Genomic DNA, 23,274 nt, shown 5'->3' with positions numbered 1-23,274 from the left:
ATATATCATTACTGCATGAACCAGTAGGCATAGGCTGACGCTATCAACCCCGGATTAAGAAAAACCACCAAGTGACAATGTTGTCCAAGGACAGCAGCTGCTGACAATGAGCAGAGAACACCTCAGAGGAAAAGCAATTACATAAACCCTGAAGTATTCTAAATATGTGGTAGATGAAGTACAATAAATAACAATCATGTAGTCATATAAGCTCTTTGTGTCTATATTCACCTTCAGTTGGAAAAACAGGATCCAGTAATAGGACTTTACTTTTAAGTGGGTGATAACTGTTTAATATCTTTTTTTTTATTATTAATGTTCATAATCTTTAATAGTCATTTTTTAAATTGTACTTTAGATGAAGGTTTACAGAACAAACTAGCTGCTCATTAAACAGTGCACATATTGTTTTATGGCATTGGTTAACAACCCCATGACATGTCGCCACTCTCCCTTCTTGACCTTGTGTTCCCTATTACCAGCTTTCCTGTCCCCTCCTGCCTTCTAGTCCTTGCCCCTGGGCTGGTGTGCCCTTTTAGTCTCGTTTTGTTTTATGGGCCTGTCTAGTCTTTGGATGAAGGGTGAACCTTAGGAGTGATTTCATTACTGAGCTAAAAAGTGTTCGCTACCTTAAAGAAACATAAAAAAAGATTCAAAGATGCAGTACCAATCTTTATAGTTTGCAATAACTTAGGCTAAACTCAAAAAAGGCAGGCTGAGATTTGAGACGTATTAATCCACAGAACTTTATCGTTTTCCTGCAAAAATTAAACAGTGACCATGCCCTGGAAATTACATAAATTTTGACTCCTTTTTATCATTAAATCAACCAATGTAGTAGACTGCTTATACCTTCTTTGCCCATATATGACCCGTGAATTTCCAGAAGAACTGTGAAACAATGGGGAACATGTTCTCCTGTGGAAAGTTTTTGAATTGTATAAATAAGTTTTCAAATTTCACTCAGTTTCAGAGAAAAAAAAGAAGACAGAAAAATATAAAAATCTAGTGAGATATTTAGACCAAACTAGGTGCTGTCACAAGTATAAAGAAATTCATGTCACTGAATGCAATAACTTGGTGGAAACAAAAGAGAAGAACAGCAGGGTAGGGAGTTTAGGGAAGAGGAAAGCAGAGATCTGTTGCTATAATACATCTTGGGAAGCCCCACTAGCCTATCATTTTTAAAAAAAGAAATAAATTGACTAGCCCTCCAAGTAACGATGACATCACAATTTATTCTTCTGCTGCTTAGGGCTTTCCACGATAGAATCTAGACCTCATATGTTAGAGCTTTCTTAAAAATAGAGTACTTTCCACATGATTAAATGTGACACCCAGCAAACTGCAAGAAAAGCCTTCAACACATCCTTAAACACAGCGAGATAAGATGTATTGTACAGGTTTATCTTACCGTAAAGCTTTCGGCCCAAAGTACATAAAGAGCTCTTTCCCCAAAGTTTCTACGCCGCTGTAAGTATATCCATTAAACAGTCTCAAGAAATTCCAGCTGGAATCTTTATTATTATTCAGTGCAGCAGCCTAGTAGAAAATACATACAGACATATAAACACACACATAAACTATAAACAAATTATAATTTAATTCTTAAATGTATTTATATTACTTCACTTCCAGGTGCATTCCAATGAGAAGAATAATCTCCAGCAAGTCAAGTAATGTAATCAGTGGTTTACATACATTTTGTCAAATTACTATGCAGCCATGCAAAAAGAAGGAGGTCAAAAAAGTTAAGTAAAAAAAGTAAATGACAGACAATCAAAATGAATTTCTTCCAGGACCATCTAGCTCTGCGCATATGAAAAGAAAGCAGAGGAGAATTATGTAACTGTCTTAAAACTAAATCTAGAATATAGGGTCTTCCATTTCCGGAAGGATAGCCAGGTTCCTTGAAAGAACATTCCATTAAAAACAGTTAAAAATGTTAGATAAAATATGAAAACAAAATATTTGTAACTGCATTGATAAACTCATAAACAAGGACTAATAAGAGGTGAAAAACCAAATAAAGGTGGGAGAAAGCCCTGAGAGGCAGGCAGATCCCTTAAGCCAGCTTTGGCCATGAAGGCATTTATGGCACCTTGGGCATGAGGCCTTCTGTTTTGTGGTCTTGCAGGGCAGGGGGACTGAGACAAAGCCAGGGTCTACCTGAGTGGGGGAATCTAATAGGAGGCATGTCCCTCCTCCCAATATCAATGATACAGGAAAAATAAACCCTTTACACCTTTCTCCCATTAGCCCTGGTGGCACAATGGTTAAGAGCTATGGCTGCTAACCGAAGTCGGCAGTTCGAATCCACCAGCGGCTCCTTGGAACCTCTATAGAGCAGTTCTAGTCCTATAGGGTCGCTATGAGTCAGAATCCACTGGACGACAATGGTTTTTTTTTTTGTTTTGTTTTTTTCACTCCTTTTTCCCATCAGTCATGCAAAACCAAACGATATATTGTTAGGATTAAAATATATGAGATAAACACTCTAAAGAAAATCAAGGGAATTATAAACATAAAATGTAAGTTCTTCTGTGGAGTTGGAAAGGAATGGGGTTGAGTTTCAATACTGGTAATGTTCTTTTTCTTAAATCAGGCACTATGTATACTGATGTTCTTTGTATCAATATTTTTTATTCATTACATATGTTTTATAAACATTTAAATTTGCACTCAAATTTAATGAAAAAAATCAAACCTATTATAGATGCATAACTATCATATAAAAATATAATAGGTAAATATATTTACACATAATTAAGAATTAACTCTTTATCTAAAGTAGTTTTCTTGCATATCTCTAACTTTGAAATTTATTTTTTCCTTTTTACCAAATGGACCTAAAAATCCTGAGAAGATCCTGGAAGAAATCTTGGTGGGGAGGGTGGGGGTGTTAGGGAGATGGTTACAGAGTAATTTTTAGATACAGAGCCAGGAAGCAAATCACAATTTTGGGTTTACAGAAACGTCATTCTAAATGTTTATGATAACATGTTCACTCTATTCTACTAAATGAGCCCTTCTTAAAAAGATACAGAAGAGGGAGTGAGCCATTAACCAGGCAAAGGGAATGGCAGTGAGAGGCGATAAGGTGGGAGAGTGTCTGGAGCTCAGAGAGCAAAGGGGAAAGTAGTGGAAAGATGAGGTCTGACGTATAATAGGACCAGATCATGTGGCCCGCAAGGCCCATTCTAAAGACAGGCTTTTTTCTCTGGCAGAAATGAGGGAGAAGAAAGATATGATCTACATAATTTTTAAAATGTTGTCTCTGGCTGCTGGGTAGAGTGTTGGCTAAGGAGGTTGAGAGTGGAAACTGGGAAATTCCTTAGAACACTACTACCATAATCCAGACAAGGGATGACAGAGATCTGTACCAACATGGCAGCAGTGGGGGTGGTAAAAGAGGGCATGCTTTGAAAAGGATTTGCTGATGGAAGTGAGAAAGAGAGGATCTGCCATGATCTGTTTTTGGCCTGAACAAATGGAAAGATAGGAGTGCCGTCAACTGAGATGAGGAAGACTTGGGTAGGGCAGATGGAGAAAGGAAGATCAGGGGTTTGGTTTTAGACAAGTTGAGGTTGAGATGTCTATTAGACATGCGAATGGAAAGGTCAAGTAGGCAGCTGGATATATGAGTGTGGAGTTCAGGGAAGAGGTCTGGGCTGGAAATATGTATTTGTTTAGTGATTAGGATATAAATGGCTTCTAAAACTGTGAAATTGAAATCTCTGCCTCTCTTGCTCATGTATTAAAATGTCCAGGGTTCCTAATAATGTCTATTAGGAAGAATTTCAAACCTAGGTTATTCTGATCTCTATCCTAGATTTTCCCCCAGGAGATTTCTAACTATGGGCTTTATGGGCTTATAGGGTCTGGTCTCCAGACTGTAAAAAACCTACAGGGTGGGGAATTCGACACCACTTGTAGTTGCTTGTGGAGAGCACAGCTGAAAAGTTCTCTATAACAAACTTTGTGGGGGTGGGCTAAAAAAGATTTTATATGCAGAATTAAACCCTAAAGGCAGAAATGTTTGTGGTGGAGCAGGCATTAATCATATGGTATCCAAATCTATTGTCAGATAACAGAAATAAGTGAAATTTGACTATTTAGAAAAGTTTCCATGGAAGGTCTTCCAAAACTTTATGGTTACTGGGCTACTTATTAACAAGACAAAGGGGAATATGTGCCCTTGTAAATAAATCCTGTTCTATATAAGAAGGTGAGTCCCAAAATACAAAGGCCAATACACTTAAAATGCATGAGACCATTAAATCTTTTCACATAGCTGTCAATGAAAAGTGAAATACGTTATCTTGGCTGACAGAGCCTCAGAGACCCACAAAACACATCCTTAAATGTCTAATTCCTGCCTTACTTATTTTTCTGGTGTTTTTCCCTCTTGTCCATAATTAAGAACAGCATACAATATGACATCAGAAAACAAAAGTTGAAGCAGTTATAAAATCAGTCTCTACAAATGCAGAAAAAAATGTTTATGGTCTGATGGATATGAATATTATGGCATAGATGTCGGCAGAAGGGCAAGTGAAAGAACTACTACAGGAAGGGAAATACTCGCTTGTGGAAAAAGTGACGGAAACCACCAAATGACCTCAGAGCAGCAGAAACTGTCCCAGTTGCACAGGTTGTGTGACATTGGCTTCAATACGCTTGAGATTGGTTTTTTCATCCTTGATTACGTATTTGGAAATTCAAATGAAATGTCAGTATAACCTTTTTCTTGCTCACATACAAAAAAAGACCCCATGTGTGTCAGAATAGAGCTGTGCTCCATAGGGTTTTCAGTGGCTGCTTTTTCAAAAGTAGATTACCAGGCCTTTCTTCCAAGGTGCCTCTGGGTGGACTCAAACCTTCAACCTCTGACCTTTCAGTTAGCCTTCCTTTGCTTCAAAATGGAAGAAAAAAACAAAATCATCACTGCTTTTATTGCCGTTATTTGAAGAAATTACTGTATTTCTATGCAAATAATGCACGTCTTCTAAGGTTCTTTGCCAATCGCACCCTACCCTTGCAAGGTATTTTCATAAGCACCACTATGCCAATTTTTTTTACACATTGCTGTAAAAATATTAGCATAGCATGCTTATGAAAACGTCTCATGAGGGGATGCTCGGCTGGCAAGAGAACACAGCAGCCGTGCATTATTTGCAGAAAAATATAGTAGCTAATCAGTGGTGATTCATTTTCCAGAATTACTGAGCACAGTAATCATGTGCACCACCCCAGGCCCTCTGGGACTAGAGCTTCCCCAGCAAGATAGAAGAATAAACTTGAGGCTTTCTACCTCCCAAACTAGTATAGTCTTTCCCACAACTCTTTTCATAGTATTCACCACGCTGAATTATTATATGTCTGTGACTTGTGTCTCTAAGCCCCTTGCAGACAGTGGCTACTGTGTTTAGCTAATATCCTGAGAGCTCCACCTTCACCTGGTGGGATTACTCAGATTCCTTTTACCTTCCCTCCTAAGACTGAGCGTGGCCACCATCCCCATCTTCCTTTACCTTTCCCAAGACTTCTTGACAAAAACTACTTCATCCTTGGTTTCACCTTCTTTTTATATTATTAACATCCCAGTCTCTTATTTTCTAATTATCCACTATAGAGAGATTTAAACAGGAAAACCAAATTCTCATGACCACCAAAAGCTATATACAAGTAAAATACTATATTTACGGGGATTTCCCATAAAGTAAAAGGAACCTAGCTTAGAAAAGGATTGATGTATTTTCACCAACCAGTCCTAGAATGCCCTTGTTTTTATTTGAGACATTTACTCCGCATTCAAATGGTTGTTTAAATCCATCTATTGTAGCGATGAGTCAGAATCGACTCAATGGCAATGGGTGTTTTTTTGGTATTCCAGTACTTCATTCTGAGTTGGAGGGAAATGATACCTAGAGATGTTTTTATTCAGTGGTTTATCATGCCTAACCCAAGGCACCTGGTCCCCAGTCTACTATCATTTCTAAAATACAGCTCTGGATAATATACAGGGGACAAAATAATATTTTAAGCAGTTGACTAACCATCTCAAGCACGTGAATATATTTTTCACTTTTTTTTTTTTTGCTCCATTTTAAAGAGAAATTCTGGTATTTCAGTGATGGCTTGTTCCAACTATTTTGAGTGCTATTGTATACGAACTGGGCAAGGCTTTTGCAATAAAACTAAGATTACCAGATATTCACTTGTACTCCTACAGAAATGTAGGTTATCACCTCTTTTTATAAGCTTCAGCTGCCTAGACAAATTCAAAAATTAATTTCCATAAGCCTACTATCTTTGCTATAACTATATACAATTGCCCAATATACACTTGACTTTCTCGTGTTGACCCTTATAATCCCAGTGCTGTGTTATTTGAACATTCATCCTTTTTTTTCCCCTGAAACACAGACAAAAATCTCCTTTGCCACAATTTTAAGTATGATTGAGAAAGGTTCACCTTCCCATTTTCAAGTGGCTTAATAATATAAAATCTTCAAAACAATATCTATTTTCAGAGACAGCACATGATTTATCGTGCTGATTACCATTTATCCTGCTTACCCATGGGTGAACGAAAATGAACTTTTCAGAGCAGAATAAGACTTTCCTTAGATAGATGTTTCAACTCTAGTGCCATTACATATTTTTCCCACAGAGGGAAAAAAAATACCGTATTCACTTGCATATTGTCTCTCTTTTTCTACATGCTTTTTCTCCCTAATACAATCCTTTTCTTAATCAAAGGTTATTTACCTACCAATCTAAGCCATCGAGAACATAGTAAAGAACCTAATTTTAAAATGGTCTCTAAGCATCAAAATAGAGGTCATACGGTCCATACATCAAAACATATTCTACAGGTTTGTAAGAGCAGAACCTTCAAGTCCTTACCCAGAAACTAAATGCTCGGTACATAATTTAAGGAGACCAAATGAACACAAACCTCTCATAAGGGAAGAAGGCATCTGTCAGATAACTGGCCTGGTGAGACAGCCCTGACCCAAAGGAAAAGAAACAATTGCCAGGATGTTTACTCTGCTAGCGCTCAACTAAGAGTTTTGCGTGTTCTCTAATTTAATCCTGACCAGACAAGCTGAAATGTATATAAGCATCTCCAGATGAGGAAGTAACAAAGAACTAGGCTTCAAAGTCAAGATGATCAGATGTTCTTTTTTCTACAGCACAAGGAATACTTTAATGTTGGATTGAAAACTATAAGGGCCATGACAAATCACCTTTCTTAGTGTTCTTAGCGCTGAGAATAAGGTTGGCCAGACATCTGTTATCTCTTGTTTGAAGATTCCATGTAATGCTGGATGCTGTTTTGATGACCCTGAGTCATTAAGGTGAAGTCATCATCTATATTAGTTTAAGAATGTAAGAAATTATATAATTAGTGGTTTATAAAACATTAATTTTAAAGGAATGAGCTTAATTTATCCGGAAAAAATGAATTGACATAGACATAGCTCATGTCTGCAAAAGCCTTGCCCAGTTCGTATACAAATAAAAAAAAATGGCAATGAAAGAAGCTATGCTTTTGTTTTTTCCTTCCATTTGGAAGAAGGGGAGGTAGAAGGAAAACTGTGAGCGTGTGGCTTCTTTGTTCTTTTGCAGTAGGGAGCTCCAAGTAACATATATATAACTATCCACACGCTACACATACATACTCATTATGACCATTCCAAAGTGAATGTATTTCTAAATCCTTACTCATTGGCAATTGTACAAAACTTTGCTCTTATCCATCCATCCATTCGCTAAAACTTGTATTAAGTGCATACTCTGCCCATGACACTATAAAGATATAAAAAGGTGAGTAAGAGTAGCTGGCATATTAAATGGAGCCCTGATGGCAGAGCGGTAAAGAGTTTGCCTGCTAACCAAAAGGTTGGCAGGTCAAAACCACCAGCTGCTCCTTGGAAACCCTATGGGGTAGTTCTACTCCATCCTATGAGTCAAAATCAACTCGATGGCAACAGATTTGGGTTTTTTTTTTTTTTTTTTTTTTTGCATATTAAATACCTGGATCAAATCTTAAGGAGCAATGGGAATGGCCAGATGACCATGTTTCAAAAGAAATGAATGCTCATAGATAAACTCTGTTTCATCTCCCATTTTGTAAAAGGAGATTGGAAACATGCAGATTACCTACTGATTTCACTAAAATATTGTATCCGCCCGGCTATTAAAATGGGAGGATTGACACTTCACAGCTCATTAACCAGACTTGTTCATTTATATTCCAGTAGTTTCTTACCATAAGGTCCCATAGGCTCCAGCAGGGTTTTATGCAATGTGCTCACACAGTGGCATAATTTTATGCTGACAGGATAGTGGCTCAAAACCCTGAGAAATAATATAGTGCATACATGACTAGCAGATGCTGGGAACTTCCATGGCTAGATTTTCTTTTTAAAATGAAGCTCGGTTGTCACAAGGAGGCATGCATTAAGGTGTACTGTCTATAAACTTTAAACAGGAACAAAGTCTATGAACTTTAAACGGGAACAAAGTAGAATATGATAAATAGAGTTGTTCATTAAAGCAGTAGCCTCTGAGGTGGGTTTTTTAAATTATTTTTAGTAGAGTGATTACTGAAGTGTAAGAATTAATTTTTTAATGCTCAATTAGTATTTTTCTAACTCTCCTTTGTAATTCTTGTCATGTTTACAGCATTGCAGAGTATATGTTGCTGTTGTTAGTTGTCATCAACCTCTCATGTAACAGAACAAAACATTGCCTTGTCCTTCGCCATCATCATCATCGTTGGTATGTTCGAGCCCATTGCTGTGGCTACTGTGTCAATCCATCTCATTCAGGGTTTCCCTCATTTTCTCTGACCCTCTACTTTGGCAAACATGACGCCCTTTTCTAGGGATTGATCTTTCCTGATGATGTGTCCAAAGTAAGCAAGATGAAGTGTTGCTATCTATATTATTATTATTTTTATTGTGCTTTAGGTGAAAGTTTACAGCTCAAGTTAATTTCTCATACAAAAATTTATACACATATTGTTATGTGACCCTAGCTGCAATCCCTGCAATGTGACAGCATACTCCTCCTTTCTACCCTGGGTTTCCTGTGTCCATTCAACCAGCTCCTGTCCCTTTCTGCCTTCTCATCCCCGCTCCTGACAGGAGCTTCCCATTTAGTCTCATATATCTACTTGAAGTAAGAAGCACACCCATGAAGAGTATTATTTTATGTTTATACTGCAGTCTATTGTTTGTCTGAAGAATTGGCTTTAGAAATTGTTTTAGTTCTGGGTTAACAGACAGACCGGGGACCACATCTTCTGGGGTTTCTCCAGTCTCAGTCAGACTGTTAAGTCTGGTCTTTTTACATGAGTTTGAGTTCTGCACCACACTTTTCTCCTGCTCTGTCAGGGCAGTCATTGGTGATAGCCAGGCACCATCTAGCTCTTCTGGTCTCAGGCTGATAGAGTCTCTGGTTTATGTGGCCCTTTCTTTCTCTTGGGCTCATATTTTCCTTGTGTCTTTGGTGTTCTTCATTTGCCTTCATTGCCTCCAGGTGGGTTGGGACCAATTGATGCATCTTAGATGGCCTCTTGCTAGTTTTTAAGACCCCAGATGCCACTCACCAAAGTGGGATGCAGAATGTTTTCTTAATACACTTTGTTATGCCAATTGACCTAGATGTCCATTGAAACCATGGTCTACAGACCCCCATTCCTGCTAGTTGGTCCCTCAAAGTACTTGGGTGTGTTCAGGAAACTTAACTTTTAGTTTAGTTCAGTTGTGCTGACTTCCCCTGTAGAGTGTGTTGTCCTTCCCTTCATCTAAAAAAATCCTTGTCTACTATCTTTTTTTTTTTTTTTTTTTACTATCTAGTCGGAAACCCTGGTGGCATAGTGGTTAAGTGCTACGGCTGCTAACCAAAGGGTTGGAAGTTCAGATCCACCAGGCGCTCCTTGGAAACTCTTTGGGGCAGTTCTACTCTGTTCTCTAGGGTCACTATGAGTCGGAATCCACTCAACGGCACTGGGTTTGGTTTTTTTTGGCACCCTCATACCCATCAAAAAATGTTTTCTTGTGTGTTTAAACCTTTCCTTGAGTTCTGTTATACTAGTGGTCTCATACAATATTTGTCCTTTTGCAACCAATTAATTTCACTCAGCATAATGTCTTCCAGATTCATCCATGTTTTGAGATGTTTAGGAGTAGGATTGTTGGATCATATAGTACTTCTATTTCTAGATTTTTAAGGAAGCACCAAATTGATTTCCAAAGTGGTTGTACCACTTTACATTCCCACCAGCAGTCTATAAGTATTCCAGTCTCTTCACAGTCTCTCCAACATTTATTATTTAGTTTTTTTTGGATTAATGCCAGCCTCATTGGAGTGAGTTGGTATCTCATTGTAGTTTTGATTTGCATTTCTCTAATGGCTAATGATCGTGAGCATTGCTTCATGTATCTGTTAGTTGTCTGAATGTCTTCTTTGATGAAGTGCCTGTTCATTTCCTTTGCCCATTTTTTAATTAGGTTATTTGCCTTTTTGTTTTTGAGGTTTTGCAGTATCTTGTAGATTTTAGAGATTAGACCCTGATTGGATATGTCATAGCCAAAATTTTTTTCCCAGTCTGTAGGTACTCTTTTGGTGAAGTGTTTGGATGTTTGATTTTTAGGAGTTCCCAGTTATCTAGTTTCTCTTCTGGTGTTTATGCATTGTTAGTAGTGTTTTATATACTGTTTATGCCATGTATTAGGGCTCCTAGCATTGTCTCTATTTTTTCTTCCATGATCTTTATCGTTTTAGATTTTATATTTAGGCCTTTGATCCACTTTGAGTTAGTTTTTGTGCCTAGTGTGAGGTATGGGTCTTGTTTCCTTTTTTCCAGATAGATAACCAGTTATGCGAGCACCATTTGTTAAAGAGACAGTCTTTTCCCCATTTGATAGACTTTGGGCCTTCATCAAATATCAGGTGCTCATAAGTGGATGAATTTATGTCTAGATTCTCAATTATGTTCCATTGGTCTAGGTATCTGTTGTTATACCAGTACCAGGTTGTTTTGCTACCGTGGTGGTATATTAGGTTCTAAAATCAGGTAGTGTGATGCCTCCCACTTTGTTCTTCTTCTTCAGTAATGCTTACTTATCCAGGACCTCTTTCCCTTCTATATGAAGTTGGTCATTTGTTTCTCCATCTCATTAAAAAATGCCATTGGAATTTGGATCGGGTTTGCATTAAATCTGAAGATCACTTTGGGTAGAATTGATATTTTCACAATGTTGAGTCTTCCTATCCATGAGCAAGGTGTGTTTTTCCACTTGTGTTGGTCTCTTTTGGTTTCTTGCAGTAGTGTCTTGTAGTTTTCTTTGTACAGGTCTTTTATGTCTCTGGTTAGATGTATTCCTAAGTATTTTATCTTCTTGTGTATTGTAAATGGTATTAATTTGGTGATTTCTTCTTTGAAGTTCTCTTTGTTGGCGTAGAGAAATCCAACTGAGTTTTGTATGTTTGTCTTGTGTTCTGATACTTTGTTGAAATCTTCTATTAGTTTCAAGAGTTTTTTCTTCTTGTGGACTCTTTGGGGTTTTCTGTGTATAAGATCATATCATCTGTGAACATGGATACTTTTACTTCTTCCTTACCAGTTTGGATGCCCTTTATTTCTTTTTCTTGCCTTATTGCTCTGGCTAGGACTTCCAGTACAATGTTGAATAAGAGTGGTGATAAAGAGCATCCTTGTCTGGTTCCTGTTCTCAAGGTGAATGCTTTCAGACTCTCTCCTTTTAGGATGATGTTGGCTATTGGCTTTGTATAAACGTCCTTTATTATGCTGAGGAATTTCCCTTCCATTCCTATTTTGCTGAGAGCTTTTATCATGAATGGGTGTTGGACTGTCAAATGTCTTTTCTGCATCAATAGATAAGATCATGTGGTTCTTGTCTTTTGCTTTATTTATGTGATGGATTACGTTGATTGTATTTCTAAGGCTGAACCATCCCTGCATACCTGGTGTGGATCCCACTTGGTCATGGTGAATTATTTTTTTCACATGTTGTTGAATTCTATTTACTAGAATTTTACTGGGGATTTTTGCCTCTAAGTTCATGAGGGATATTGGTCTGTAATTTTCTTTTTTTTGTGGTGTCTTTACCTGATTTTGGTATCAGAGTTATGCTGGCTTCGTAGAATGAGTTTGGGAGTATTCCATCCTTTTCTATGCTCTGAAATACCTTTAGTAGTAGTAGCGTTAACTCTTCTTTGAAAGTTTGATAGAATTCTCCAGTGAAGCTGTCAGGGCCAGGGCTTTTTTTGTTGGGAGTTTTTTAATTACCTCTTCGATCTCTTCTTTTGTTATAGGTTTATTTAGCTGTTGGGTTTTTTACTTCTGTTTGTGTTAGTTTAGGTAGGTAGTGTGTTTCTAGAAATTTGTCCATTTCCTCTAGGTTTTGAAATATGTTGGAGTACAATTTTTCATAATATTCTCTTAGGATTTCAGTTGGGTCTGTTGTGATATCATCCATCTTATTTCTTATATGGGTTATTTGCTTCCTCTCCTGTTTTTCTTTTGTCAGTTCGGCCAATGGTTTATCAATTTTGTTGATCTTTTCAAAGAACCAGCTTTTGGTCTTGTTAACTCTTTCAATTGTTTTTGTATTCTGTTTCATTTAATTCTGCTCTAATTTTTATTATTTCCTTTCTTCTGGTGCCTGTGGGCTTCTTTTGCTGCTATTTGTTTGAGTTGTAGCATTAATGTTCTGATTTTGGCCCCTTCTTCTATTTGGATGCATGCATTTATTGCTAAAAGTTGACCTCTGAGCGCTGCTTTTGCTGTGTCCCAAAAGTTCTGGTAGGATGTGTTTTCATTCTCATTTGAGTCTATGAATTTCTTTTTTCCATCCTTGATTTCTTCTATAACCCAGTAGTTTTTGAGCAAGGTGTTCTTCAGTTTCCATGTACTTGACTTTTTTTTTCTTTGATTTTTCTGTTATTGATTTCTACTTTTATGACTTTATGGTAAGAAAAGAGGCTTTGTAATATTTCAATGTTTTAGATTCTGTTAAGGCTTGCTTTGTGGCCTAATATGTGGTCTATTCTGGAGAACGTTCTATGTGCATCGGAAAAGAAAGTATACTTGGCTGCTGATGGGTGGAGTGTTCCGTATATGTCTATGAGATCAACTTGGTTGATTGTGGCATTTAGATTTTCTAGGTCTATTGAGCTTCTTTCTGGATGTTCTGTCCTTCACTGAAAGTGGTGGGTCGAAGTCTCCTGATACTATTGTGGAGCTATCTATTTCTCTTTTCCATGCTGTTAGAGTTTGTTTTATTTATTTTGGAGCCCTGTCGTTGGGTGCGTAAATATTTATTATGGTTATGTCCTCCTGATGTACTGACCCTTTAATCATTATATAGTGTCCTTCCTTATCCTTTGTAGTGGATTTTGCTTTAACGTCTATTTTGTCAGAGATTGCCACTCCTATTCTTTTTTGATTGTAGTTTGCTTGATGTATTTTTTCCCATCATTTGAGTTTTAGTTTGCTTGTGTCTTTGAGTCTAAGGTGTGTCTCTTGTAGGCAGCATATAGACTGACCTTATTTTTATCCATTCTGCCACTGTCTGTCTCTTTATTGGTGCATTTAGTCCATTTACATTCAGTGTAATTATTGATAGACATGAGTTTAGTGCTGTCTTGTTGATGTATTTTCGTGTGTGTGTGTGTGTTGTTGACAGTGTCTTTGTTGCACTTAATTTTCTGTACTGAGTTGTTTTTCTTTATGCATTTTCTTTTAATCTTTTTCATTGTTGCTGATTTTGTATTTACTGCATCTTTATGTTTTTCTTTATTTTTAGTTTGATGTGTAGGATTGTTAGTTTCCTTTGTGGTTACCTTAATATTTACTTCTATTTTTCTAAGTTTAAACAAATCTTTTATTTCTTGATATTGCCTTGATTTCCCCTCCATATGAAAGTTCTATGACTACATTATTTAGCCCCTTTTTTTTAGTTTTAATGTTGTCATCTTTTACATATTGACATCTCTGTTTCCCTATTTTCAGTGTTTTAGCTTTGATTTATTTTCATGACTTCCCTGTCTGGGTTGATACCTGGTTGTTCCATCTTGTGTTCTAGTCTTGGGTAGATGAGGACCCTGCTTGACAGGCAGGGCAGTGTCACATGTCATGAATCTGCCACTCCCCCTTAGCTTTTGCAGCTGTAGTTGAAATGGCTTCAGGTATATACCCTGTTGTACCGTGCTAATGAGGGCCTATACTATTGAAATGGGCCTACACAGGTCTATGCAGGGGTGAAAGGCTTTTAAAGTCCGTAGACCCCTTATGTCTAGGCAAAGGGGCTCTGCCTGCCTGAGTTCCCAGCTTAGGGAAACTAGCAGATTATTTTTTACTGTTTGTTAATTTGTTCTCTCTCCAAAACTGGGAGAATGGCTTGGGGTGCATGAGGAATCCCACTTCCGGCCTAGGGAGGGCAGCAATTGCTGAAGCTGGACCAGATGGGAGCAGAGAGGATAGAGGGCTGATAAATGGGAGAGAGGTACTTCCCAGAGCGGGGAGGGGTTTTTTTGTTTGTTTGTTTTTATTTTTTTATCCTGCGCAGTAGGTTAGAGGCACACGCCTAACTTTTGCTGGTTCAGTGCTGCTTCTCCCTAGTCCCAGAGGCTTGAGTAGATTCTCCTCCGCTGTTTCTCCTGATGCAGAAAATGCACCTTGAGTGCTACTGCCTGCCTCAGTCTGTGAGTGCCAGCCGATCCACGCTGCAGGGTGCCGGCCAGGTGAGGTCTGGCAAATTCTCGCTGCTTCTGAACAGTCTCTCCCTCCCCCTGCTGCTCAGTCTGACTCAACTTTGACTTTGATGTTCAGGGCTCCTAGATAGTCGTATATAATCAATTCACTTGCTTTTTTGGGTCTTTGTTGTAAGAGGGACCACAGGAAGTATCTGACTACTCTGCCATCTTGGCCCCAACTATCTAAATTATTTTTAAATGCTGTCATGTGAAAACTAATCATTTCTAGCTAGTAGTAGAAACATTTAAATAGCTTCAACATTCTGGCATAAATGCCTAGGAAAAATGGAATCTGTTACTGTAACGATCTTGCCTGAGGTTTGTGATAACCTACCATATGTTTTGATGACATTTACTATGGTTCCAACATACCTCTAAAATGCAACAGGCCCTTCATGTTTACAAACGGTTATTTTTTTTTCAGATCAAAGTTCCAGGAAATGAAGGCATGGCAAAATACCTGGAACTTTACTAACAGCCACAAAGAGATTACATAATTCCATATTGATTTTCAAATCCAGTTTCCATAGCACTAGATTCCCTGATCCTAAGTCACAAAGACCTATTCTAATTTTTAATGCCCTTCTCTGTCAAGATACCAAACATAATAGCTTTAAGGGTATGGCTTTTTACTTGTGGAGTACAGCTTGTTTGGGTATTTACCAAGTGATGTTAATAACTCTACAACCATTAATGAAGCATTTATATTATATCAGGCTACACTCTGTTGTCCAATCTGAACATTGAAATGAAAGCCATTAGGAGTGAATTAGCAGAGTGGATAAGAGAATTTAGAATATAAATTGAACATAACTAAAAGCAGTAGCAGACATGCAAAAAATCCAGGGTCTCACTTCTCTAGTTAATAAGTAATCATTACCACATTCTACATACATAAAATCAGGAAAGGTATGCATCAGGGTTGTATCCTTTCACCGTACTTACTCAATCTGTACGCTGAGTAAATAATCTGAGAAGCTGGACTATATGAAGACGAACATGGCATCAGGATAGGAAAAGTACTCATTAACAACCTGCGATATGCAGATGATACAACCTTGCTTGCTGAAAGTGAAGAGGACTGGAAGTACTTACTGAAGAAGATCAAAGACTATACCCTTCAGTATGGATTACACCTCAACATAAAGAAAACAAAAATTCTCACAAAGAATCAGGTGAGTCTTTTGTCAGAGGGTTATTATTTCTTGGGACTAAATGAGATAATGTATGTAAAAGCACTTCAACAGCACTTTGTGCCTAAATCACAACAAACCGAAAAGGAAATCACAGCGAAACTAAAAGGAAATGCTCACATTATTTTTGGCCTAAATACCAAAGAAGTCATATTTATTTAAAACATTAGGTTGGATTCTCACCTTGGGAACCTTGTTTTATTTATCTTTGTCTTCCCAGGGGCTAGCGTAAAGCCTAACGCAAAATACATTATTGTTGAAAGATGCAAATTACGTATGTTCGTATCAAATCCATTGCCAAGTCCTACAGCCTTCATTTCCAAAATAGTAATTCTGTTCCCTTCTCTTCGTCTCTGCCACCAGAACTCTAGTCCAAGCTCTAGTCACTCCTTGTCTGGATTATTACAGCAGTCTCCCAACTGAGAGAGCACCATGGACTCTGGCTTTCCTTGTCTTTTCCTTTTTCTCTTTTCAAGGTAGAGTGTTCATTTGAAAGTACAAATGGATCTTATCTCACTTCAAAGACTCCCATTACTTCTAGGATAAACACTAAAGTCCCTAAACTGGTCTACGATGCTCTGCATGGTCTGGCTGCTACCCACCAGCCTTATTTCAAACAACCTACATTAAAACCCGGAGTCCTTTGATGGCGCTAACGGTTAACGCACTTGGCGGCTAAACTAAAGGCTGGTGGTTCTAGTCCACCCAGATGGCCCTTGAGAAGAAAGGCCTGGCAACCTACTTCCGAAAAATCAGCCGTTGAAAAACGCTATGGAGGGCTGTTTTACTCTGACACACATGGGGCAACCAGGAGTGCAAACTGACTTGACGGTAACTAGGTACTTGTTTTCTTCTATCTCATTCTCCCTTTTCCATCCACACTGGTTTTCTTTCAGCCTCTCCTCTATTCTGAGTACTATTCTTTGCTATCTTTCTGCCTGCCAACCTTTGGCCCAGATTCCGCATATCTCCTACTCATTTTTCATAGCTAAGTTCAACTGTCACTTCCCTAGGAAGCCTCTTTTGATCTTCCTAAAAGTTCTTCCTATAAATTCCGTGTACCTTTCCTTCTGAGTGCATATCGGTTTATAGTAGTTCTTTATACTATTACTTTATCAATGTCCGTGTATCTCCCCAATTAAAGTATAGGTGAGAGGAAGTCTTTATTTTTGCACCTCATGTGTTCCCCAGGTGCCTTAAGTATTCAAAATTTTGTTGAATGAGTGATTTTCCATAAGCATTAATATTCTTAAGAGATCAACCCAAGATCCATCTCTGTGGTGCCCTGAGACAATTTTGAGAAAAACTATTGCAAAGAACAGGGACAGAGTACTTACTGAAAAAATATCAAAATAAATAAAACAAAAGGATAATCGGAAGGAGATGGAAAACTTACTCTCATTCTTTTTCTAAGTCTGAAGACTTGTTTTCTCAAACTTAGAGCCTCATTTCTTTCAAGCTGTAAGCATATGCTAATTTCATAGCAAGCAACTTTTTCTTCCAGGACCAAAGGTATGACGGCGCTTTACAAGAGAAAATGAAGTACAATACAATATTGCATTCATCCATGAAATACAATCACTCACACATTTAAAGGGCTTTTTAAAGCACCATGGCTTAATCAGAATATTTTTAGAAGTTCTAACTTCTTACCAAATGAATACCACACTATCTGCAATGAATGCCTGAGTGGCAAGAAGCTGTGCTGCAATTTATTTTAAAAAGAAATAAACTCACCCAGAACTGGGTTTTGCTGCCCCTTCACTAGATGGCAATATTAAGTCGAGTGGGAAGATTAGTGCTAAATTTTCTATGTGCAGTTTTAGAATTATACATTAGCTGTGAACTACTTACCAACTGCAGAATATTAGGCAAGCAAGAAGCTAGAATTTTGTGTTAAAACTTACTGTCTTAAAAATGTGAAAGGCAGTGGAAAAAAAACATGTTAAGAGGTTGTAGAGATGGTAATACTAACAGTAGAAAACGCAGCTACAGACACAAGGCGAACATCTTTCGCTGGGTTATAAAGAAGCTGAGCAAGTTGACAGGACGTGAAAACACCCCGAGTCAACTCCTGCCTGTGTCTACACACCCGCCCAGCACCCCAGCAGGTCTCTCCTACGCAGGGGCGCTGGAACGGCCCTCCGTGCAAGTCCAGACCAACTGGGAAACGCCAGGCCCGAGGGAGCCTGGACCAGATGAAAGAGACGACCCTTTGGAGACCTGAGGGGTCTTTAGCCCATTTTCCTCTGCCGGCCCCGCGGCAAGTCAACAGGCACAGCTCACCTGAGAAGCGCCCGCAGCCACGGAGGCGGCGTGCGGCAAGCCCCGGCCCTCCAGGCCCTGCAGAGCGCTTCCCCGCACGTCCGTCACCGCCTGGCCGGGGAGCACTCGCGCCCGAATTTTCTCTCCATTTAAGGTACAACCTGGGCCTTCCACCATCTCCGAACCCGGCTCCGCGGCCCGCTAGACGCAGGGCCCAGAGAGGAAGGCTGCTGCGCAGCCTGAGCGCGGAAAGGAAGTTCAAATCTCCCGCGCGCCGAGCCCCGCCCAGGCCCCGCCCAGGCCCCGCCCAGGCCCCGCCCAGGGCCCGCCTAGGGCCCGCCCAGCACCCCGGCCCCGCCCAGACCCCGCCCAGGACTCCGCCCAGGCCCGCCCAGGCCTCCCGCCCCAGGCCCCGCCTAGGCCCCCCGAGGTCCTCCCCTCACAAGTGCTGGCTGTTCTGCAGCAAAAGCCCTTGGCTCCAGATGTTATTGGCAAAAGCTGGGTGAGTGGAGCTGACCCAACAAATCTGAACTGTAGAAGAGAGGAACTTGGCATTTGATAAACTCCAAACTTATTTTCAGCTTTGAGGTTCTGCCCTTGTCCCTGAGTTACTCAGCACACCAACCCATAGTGACTGACTTGCCTTTTCCTCCGTCCTAAAACCCGAGTTTGTCACAGCCTGGCAGGCTTCTGTTTGTTTGCCTGCTCTGTTTCAGACGCGGTAGGAGGAAAGGGATTGAGAGGAGGGTTTTTGGAACATACAGCTTTATTGTATTTTTTTTTCCCCTCTAGATTTACCATGTCCTAGAAAAAATGGCTTTGCATGCTAAATATATATTAGTGTTACCTTAAAAACCTCTTCATTTTTAGATGGTGGAAAGTCCTATACAGCTTCCGGTTCAGCTTTTTATTTTGTATCGCTACATAACGAGATATACCATTTGTTACTTCAAATTTTCTGTGGATCGGAAATTTGGCAATAGTGTAGGTGGGCGGTTCTGGCTCAGTGCCTCTCAAGAGGTTGTGGTCCAGGTGCTGGCCAGGGCTGCAGTCATCTAAAGATCCGCTTCCAAGATGGCTCACTTGCATGGCTCTTGGCCAGAGACTTCAGTTTCTCATCTTATGGGTGTTTGCATATAGATATTTGGTTATTCCCATAACGTGAGGGCTGACTTCCCCTAGAGTGTGTGATCCAAGGGAGAGAGCAGAGAGAAAGTCTCAGTGCCTTTCAGTACCCAGTCTCTGATGTGACACCTCATCACTTATCCCTTATTGTATTCACTAGAAAAGAGTAAGGAAGTACAGCCCACACTCAAGGGGAGGCCAAATAAGCTTTACCTCTTGAAGGGAGGAATGTAAAAAAATGTGTGGACACATTTTACACCATCATAACCTTCATTTATCTTATTCATCAAGGACTTCTCATTTCTATGTAGGCATTGTATACTGATGTACATTTGGGCCAAATATGATGTTCAATAAAAATTAGGTTTTACCATTCCTCAGAGAACTAAGAGCTCGGCATTGGCACTGAACGTATTGAGACCTCAGTGATGTGACCTGCAAAACTAAGCCAGATATTTGTTATAGGCGACTAGACTAGCCTCTGAGTCTTTCAGTGCCCTTCTTTGTCTCTCATTCCTTGTATCCAGTCAAGAGCAAAATCACACGCAGGTACATCTGTGGTATTTGTAAAAACCGCCGCCTCACCATCACAAGCAAACTTAGCCTGGTGGGGACTCTTGGAACGTTGCACCTAGCCCATGTGACAGAGTAGAGTTGTCCCATACGGTTTTCTTAGCTGTAATCTTTATGAAAGCAGATCTCCAGGTCTTTCTCCTGTAGAATCCCTGGGTGAATTCGAACTGCCAACCTTTTGGTTAGCAGCGGAGCACTTAACTATTCCAAAACTCCCTTTCACAGTATTATTAATGTTCTTAAGCGCAGTTTCTCCTTAAACACAATTTATTAATTGTTCCCTTTATATAAGTTATTCGGTTTCTCTAATACTCACTTTCTTCATCTGTAAAATGAAGAATTCACAAATATAAACTAAGTGAAAACTCTTTGAAAACCAGAAAGCAGTCTACAAATTCAAGTAATTAAGTTAAAGTCTACGTGTTATTTTATGAATAAACTCTACACTTTTTGTGTCTTGGCCCATGCTGTTACTTTAAATGTCTTCGTCTTCAGATGACTACAGCCCTGGCCAACATCTTGACCACAACCTTTTGAGAGGCACTGAGCCAGAACCACCCACCTAGACCATTGCCAAATTTCTGATCCACAGAAAATTTGAACTAACAAATGGTATAACTCGTTATGTAGCGATACAAAATAAAAAGCTGAACCTGAAGCTGTATAGGACTTTCCACCATCAAAGAATAGAGATTATGACTGCATTTAAATTGGAGGGAATAGGATTCTTTCTTCATCATTTTGTAACATGATCCGGAAGAGTAAACAAAAGTTAAAACAAGGGAGCAAAGTACAAATTGTCCTGAACATGGTCCAGCCAACTTTTGACCACTTATCTCTTTGCACAAAGAGAAAGATGCAACACTTTTCAAATTTACGTCTTTGGCATATTCAAAGTCACTAGTATATGCATTCTTTTGGTTGAACTGCAGCACAATGATATGCTTTTTAAGTCACTGTCATGGATTGAATTATGTCCCCTCAAAAATGTGTGTATCAGTTTGCCTGGGCCATGATTCCCAGTACTGTGTGGTTGTCCTCCATTTTGTGATTGTAATTTTAGGTGAAGAGAATTAAGGTGGGATTGTAACACCACCCTTACTCAGGTCATCTCCCTGATCCAAGGTAAAGGGAGTTTCCCTGGGATGTGGCCTGCACCACTTTTTATCTCTCAAGAGATGAAAGGAAGGGAAAGCTAGCAGATTTGGGTACCTCATACCACCAAGAAAGCAGTGCTGGGAACAGAGCATGTCCTTTGGATCCGGGGTCCCTGCACCTGAGAAGCTCTCTGACCATGAGAAGACTGATGACAAGGACCCTCCTCTAGAGCTGACAGAGAAAGCCATCCCCTGGAGCCGACACACTGAATTTGGACTTGTAACCTACTAGACTGTGAGAGAATGAATTTCTCTTTGTTAAAGCCATCCACTTGCGGTATTTCTGTTATGGCAGCGCTAGATAACTAAGACAGTCACTTATAAATTGACATTGTTTTAATGTGCCATATTTCGATTTTCAACTCTAGGTGACTGGGGTCTGGGAAAGAGCGGCCCTTGGATGGCTGGTGATGAGGATGAGAAGTGGAGTGGTGAAGACTGGATCTATTTCCAGGCGGGAATTAGCTTCAAACTGGCCCTTACCAGGCAGTTAGCAATGAAGGTAGAATTTTTCTACTGTGTCCCTTGCTTAGTGCAGTTGTATTCCTGAGGGACACGATCAACTACATGTGCAGCGTTACTGCAGAGCCCCCGGGGAACAATTAACATGGCCAATACCCTGATCTGGACTTGTAGCTTGTAGAACTGTGAGACAATAAATTTATGTTCTTTAAAGCCACCCACTTTGTGGTGTTTTGTTATGGCAGCCCTAGCAAAATAAAATGCGCGGTCATTTTTGTATCTTAACTTATATGCATTTATCTTCACAGGAACCCTGTATGGTAGCCAGTCAAGATAATACCGTTACTATTTTACAGTAAAGAAACCAAGTTTCATACTTTTTATTTTCTATGCTCGCATGTGGGAACCAACAAAGAAATTAACGTGGAACCTAAAACCTCTGACCCGTAGACAAGAGATTGTTTTGTTTGTTTGTTACTCATAATCCAGTTAAACGTTGAGAAGTAAAAACGTCTAAAACACTGGAAAGGATGGCTTCCTTCAGGACCTCAAGTAGCCAATATATAGCATATAAGCACATAGTACTAGTGGAACAAGTGTTGAAAAGCAGTAATAAATTGTGAAATAGAGATGAGTCTAAAATGTTACTTTCAATTTTACTTCCAAAAAAATTCATTAATAAAATCATATTTAACACTTGCCGTGTGTGAGGCACAGAGCCAGGCTCCAAGGTGCGAAGTGACAGAGAGGAGCCTTTGTGCATGAGGAAATTACAACATAGCTGGAGAAAATAGCATTAAAAATGTAATAGAAGGAGAAGAGGCCTCATGCTAAGTACAAAAAGGATATAGACACTAGTGGGTAGATCACTCAGAAGAGATACAGTTTAGGACATAGAGGGGAGAGGAGAACTAAGTGAGTACTTAAAGAAGTGGGGGCCATTGGCAAGTAGAAAGGCCAAGTAAGGAAATTCCAAGCAAGGCAAGCAAGGAATATTAAGGAAGATATGTGATGTATTTGAGACACAAATGTATTATATATTGGAGGCTCAGTTATTCAAGCAGAAGTATCAAACAGAGGAGTAGCGGTAGATAACTTTGGAAAGATTCCAAGGAACCATAGTATGTAGCACCCAGAAGAAAACAAAATAGAATTCATGTTTCTGGGATAGATAATAAAACTTTTGGGCAGGTCTTGGTAAGGAGTCCCTGGGTAAAGCAAATGGCTAATGAACTAGTACTAACCAAAAGGTTGGAGGTACACGTCTATGCAGAAGGGCCTTGGAAGAAAGGCCTGGTAATCTACTTTTGAAAAATCAGTGAATTAAAATCCTATGGAGCACAGTGCCACTCTGACACACGTGAGGTCACCATGAGTTAGAATCGACCCAACAGCAACCAGCTTTTAAAAACCGAAAACTAAGCCTGTTGCCATCAAGTAGATTCCAACTCATAGTGACCCTATAGGACACAGTAGAATAGCCCCATAAAGTTTTTAAGGCTGCAGTCTTTATGGAAGCAAATTGCTACATCTTTCTCCTGCAGAGTGGCTGGCGGGTTCAAACTGCCAACCTTTTGGTTAGCAGCCAGGCACTTAACCACTTAAATACCTTATCTGGTATTAAAAAAGTATTTAAGGATCCCCCAAATCCACATTTAGCAATATGTGTTTATTAAAACTAAAACGCAGAGCTTCATTCA

The 23,274-nt window shown here is 39.4% G+C and overlaps 1 protein-coding gene across 1 annotated transcript in view; it reads right to left on the bottom strand.

Annotated features, from left to right (window-relative positions):
- Positions 1–18,484, bottom strand: part of NEIL3 (nei like DNA glycosylase 3) — a 59,356-nt gene extending 40,872 nt beyond the window's left edge. The window contains exons 1-2 of the mRNA XM_049864396.1: positions 18,279–18,484; positions 1,415–1,542 (exon numbers count right to left, since the gene is read on the bottom strand). Coding sequence (XP_049720353.1) covers positions 1,415–1,542; positions 18,279–18,434 — 284 coding nt within the window. The 5' untranslated portion in view covers positions 18,435–18,484. The remainder of the gene's footprint in view (positions 1–1,414; positions 1,543–18,278) is intronic.
- Between the last annotated feature and the right edge of the window lie 4,790 nt (positions 18,485–23,274).

This window comes from Elephas maximus, chromosome 21 (assembly GCF_024166365.1).
Source record: "Elephas maximus indicus isolate mEleMax1 chromosome 21, mEleMax1 primary haplotype, whole genome shotgun sequence".
NCBI lineage: Eukaryota > Metazoa > Chordata > Mammalia > Proboscidea > Elephantidae > Elephas > Elephas maximus.
Note: the sequence above shows the minus strand (reverse complement) of the source record. Positions and strands in the feature narration are given on the sequence as shown.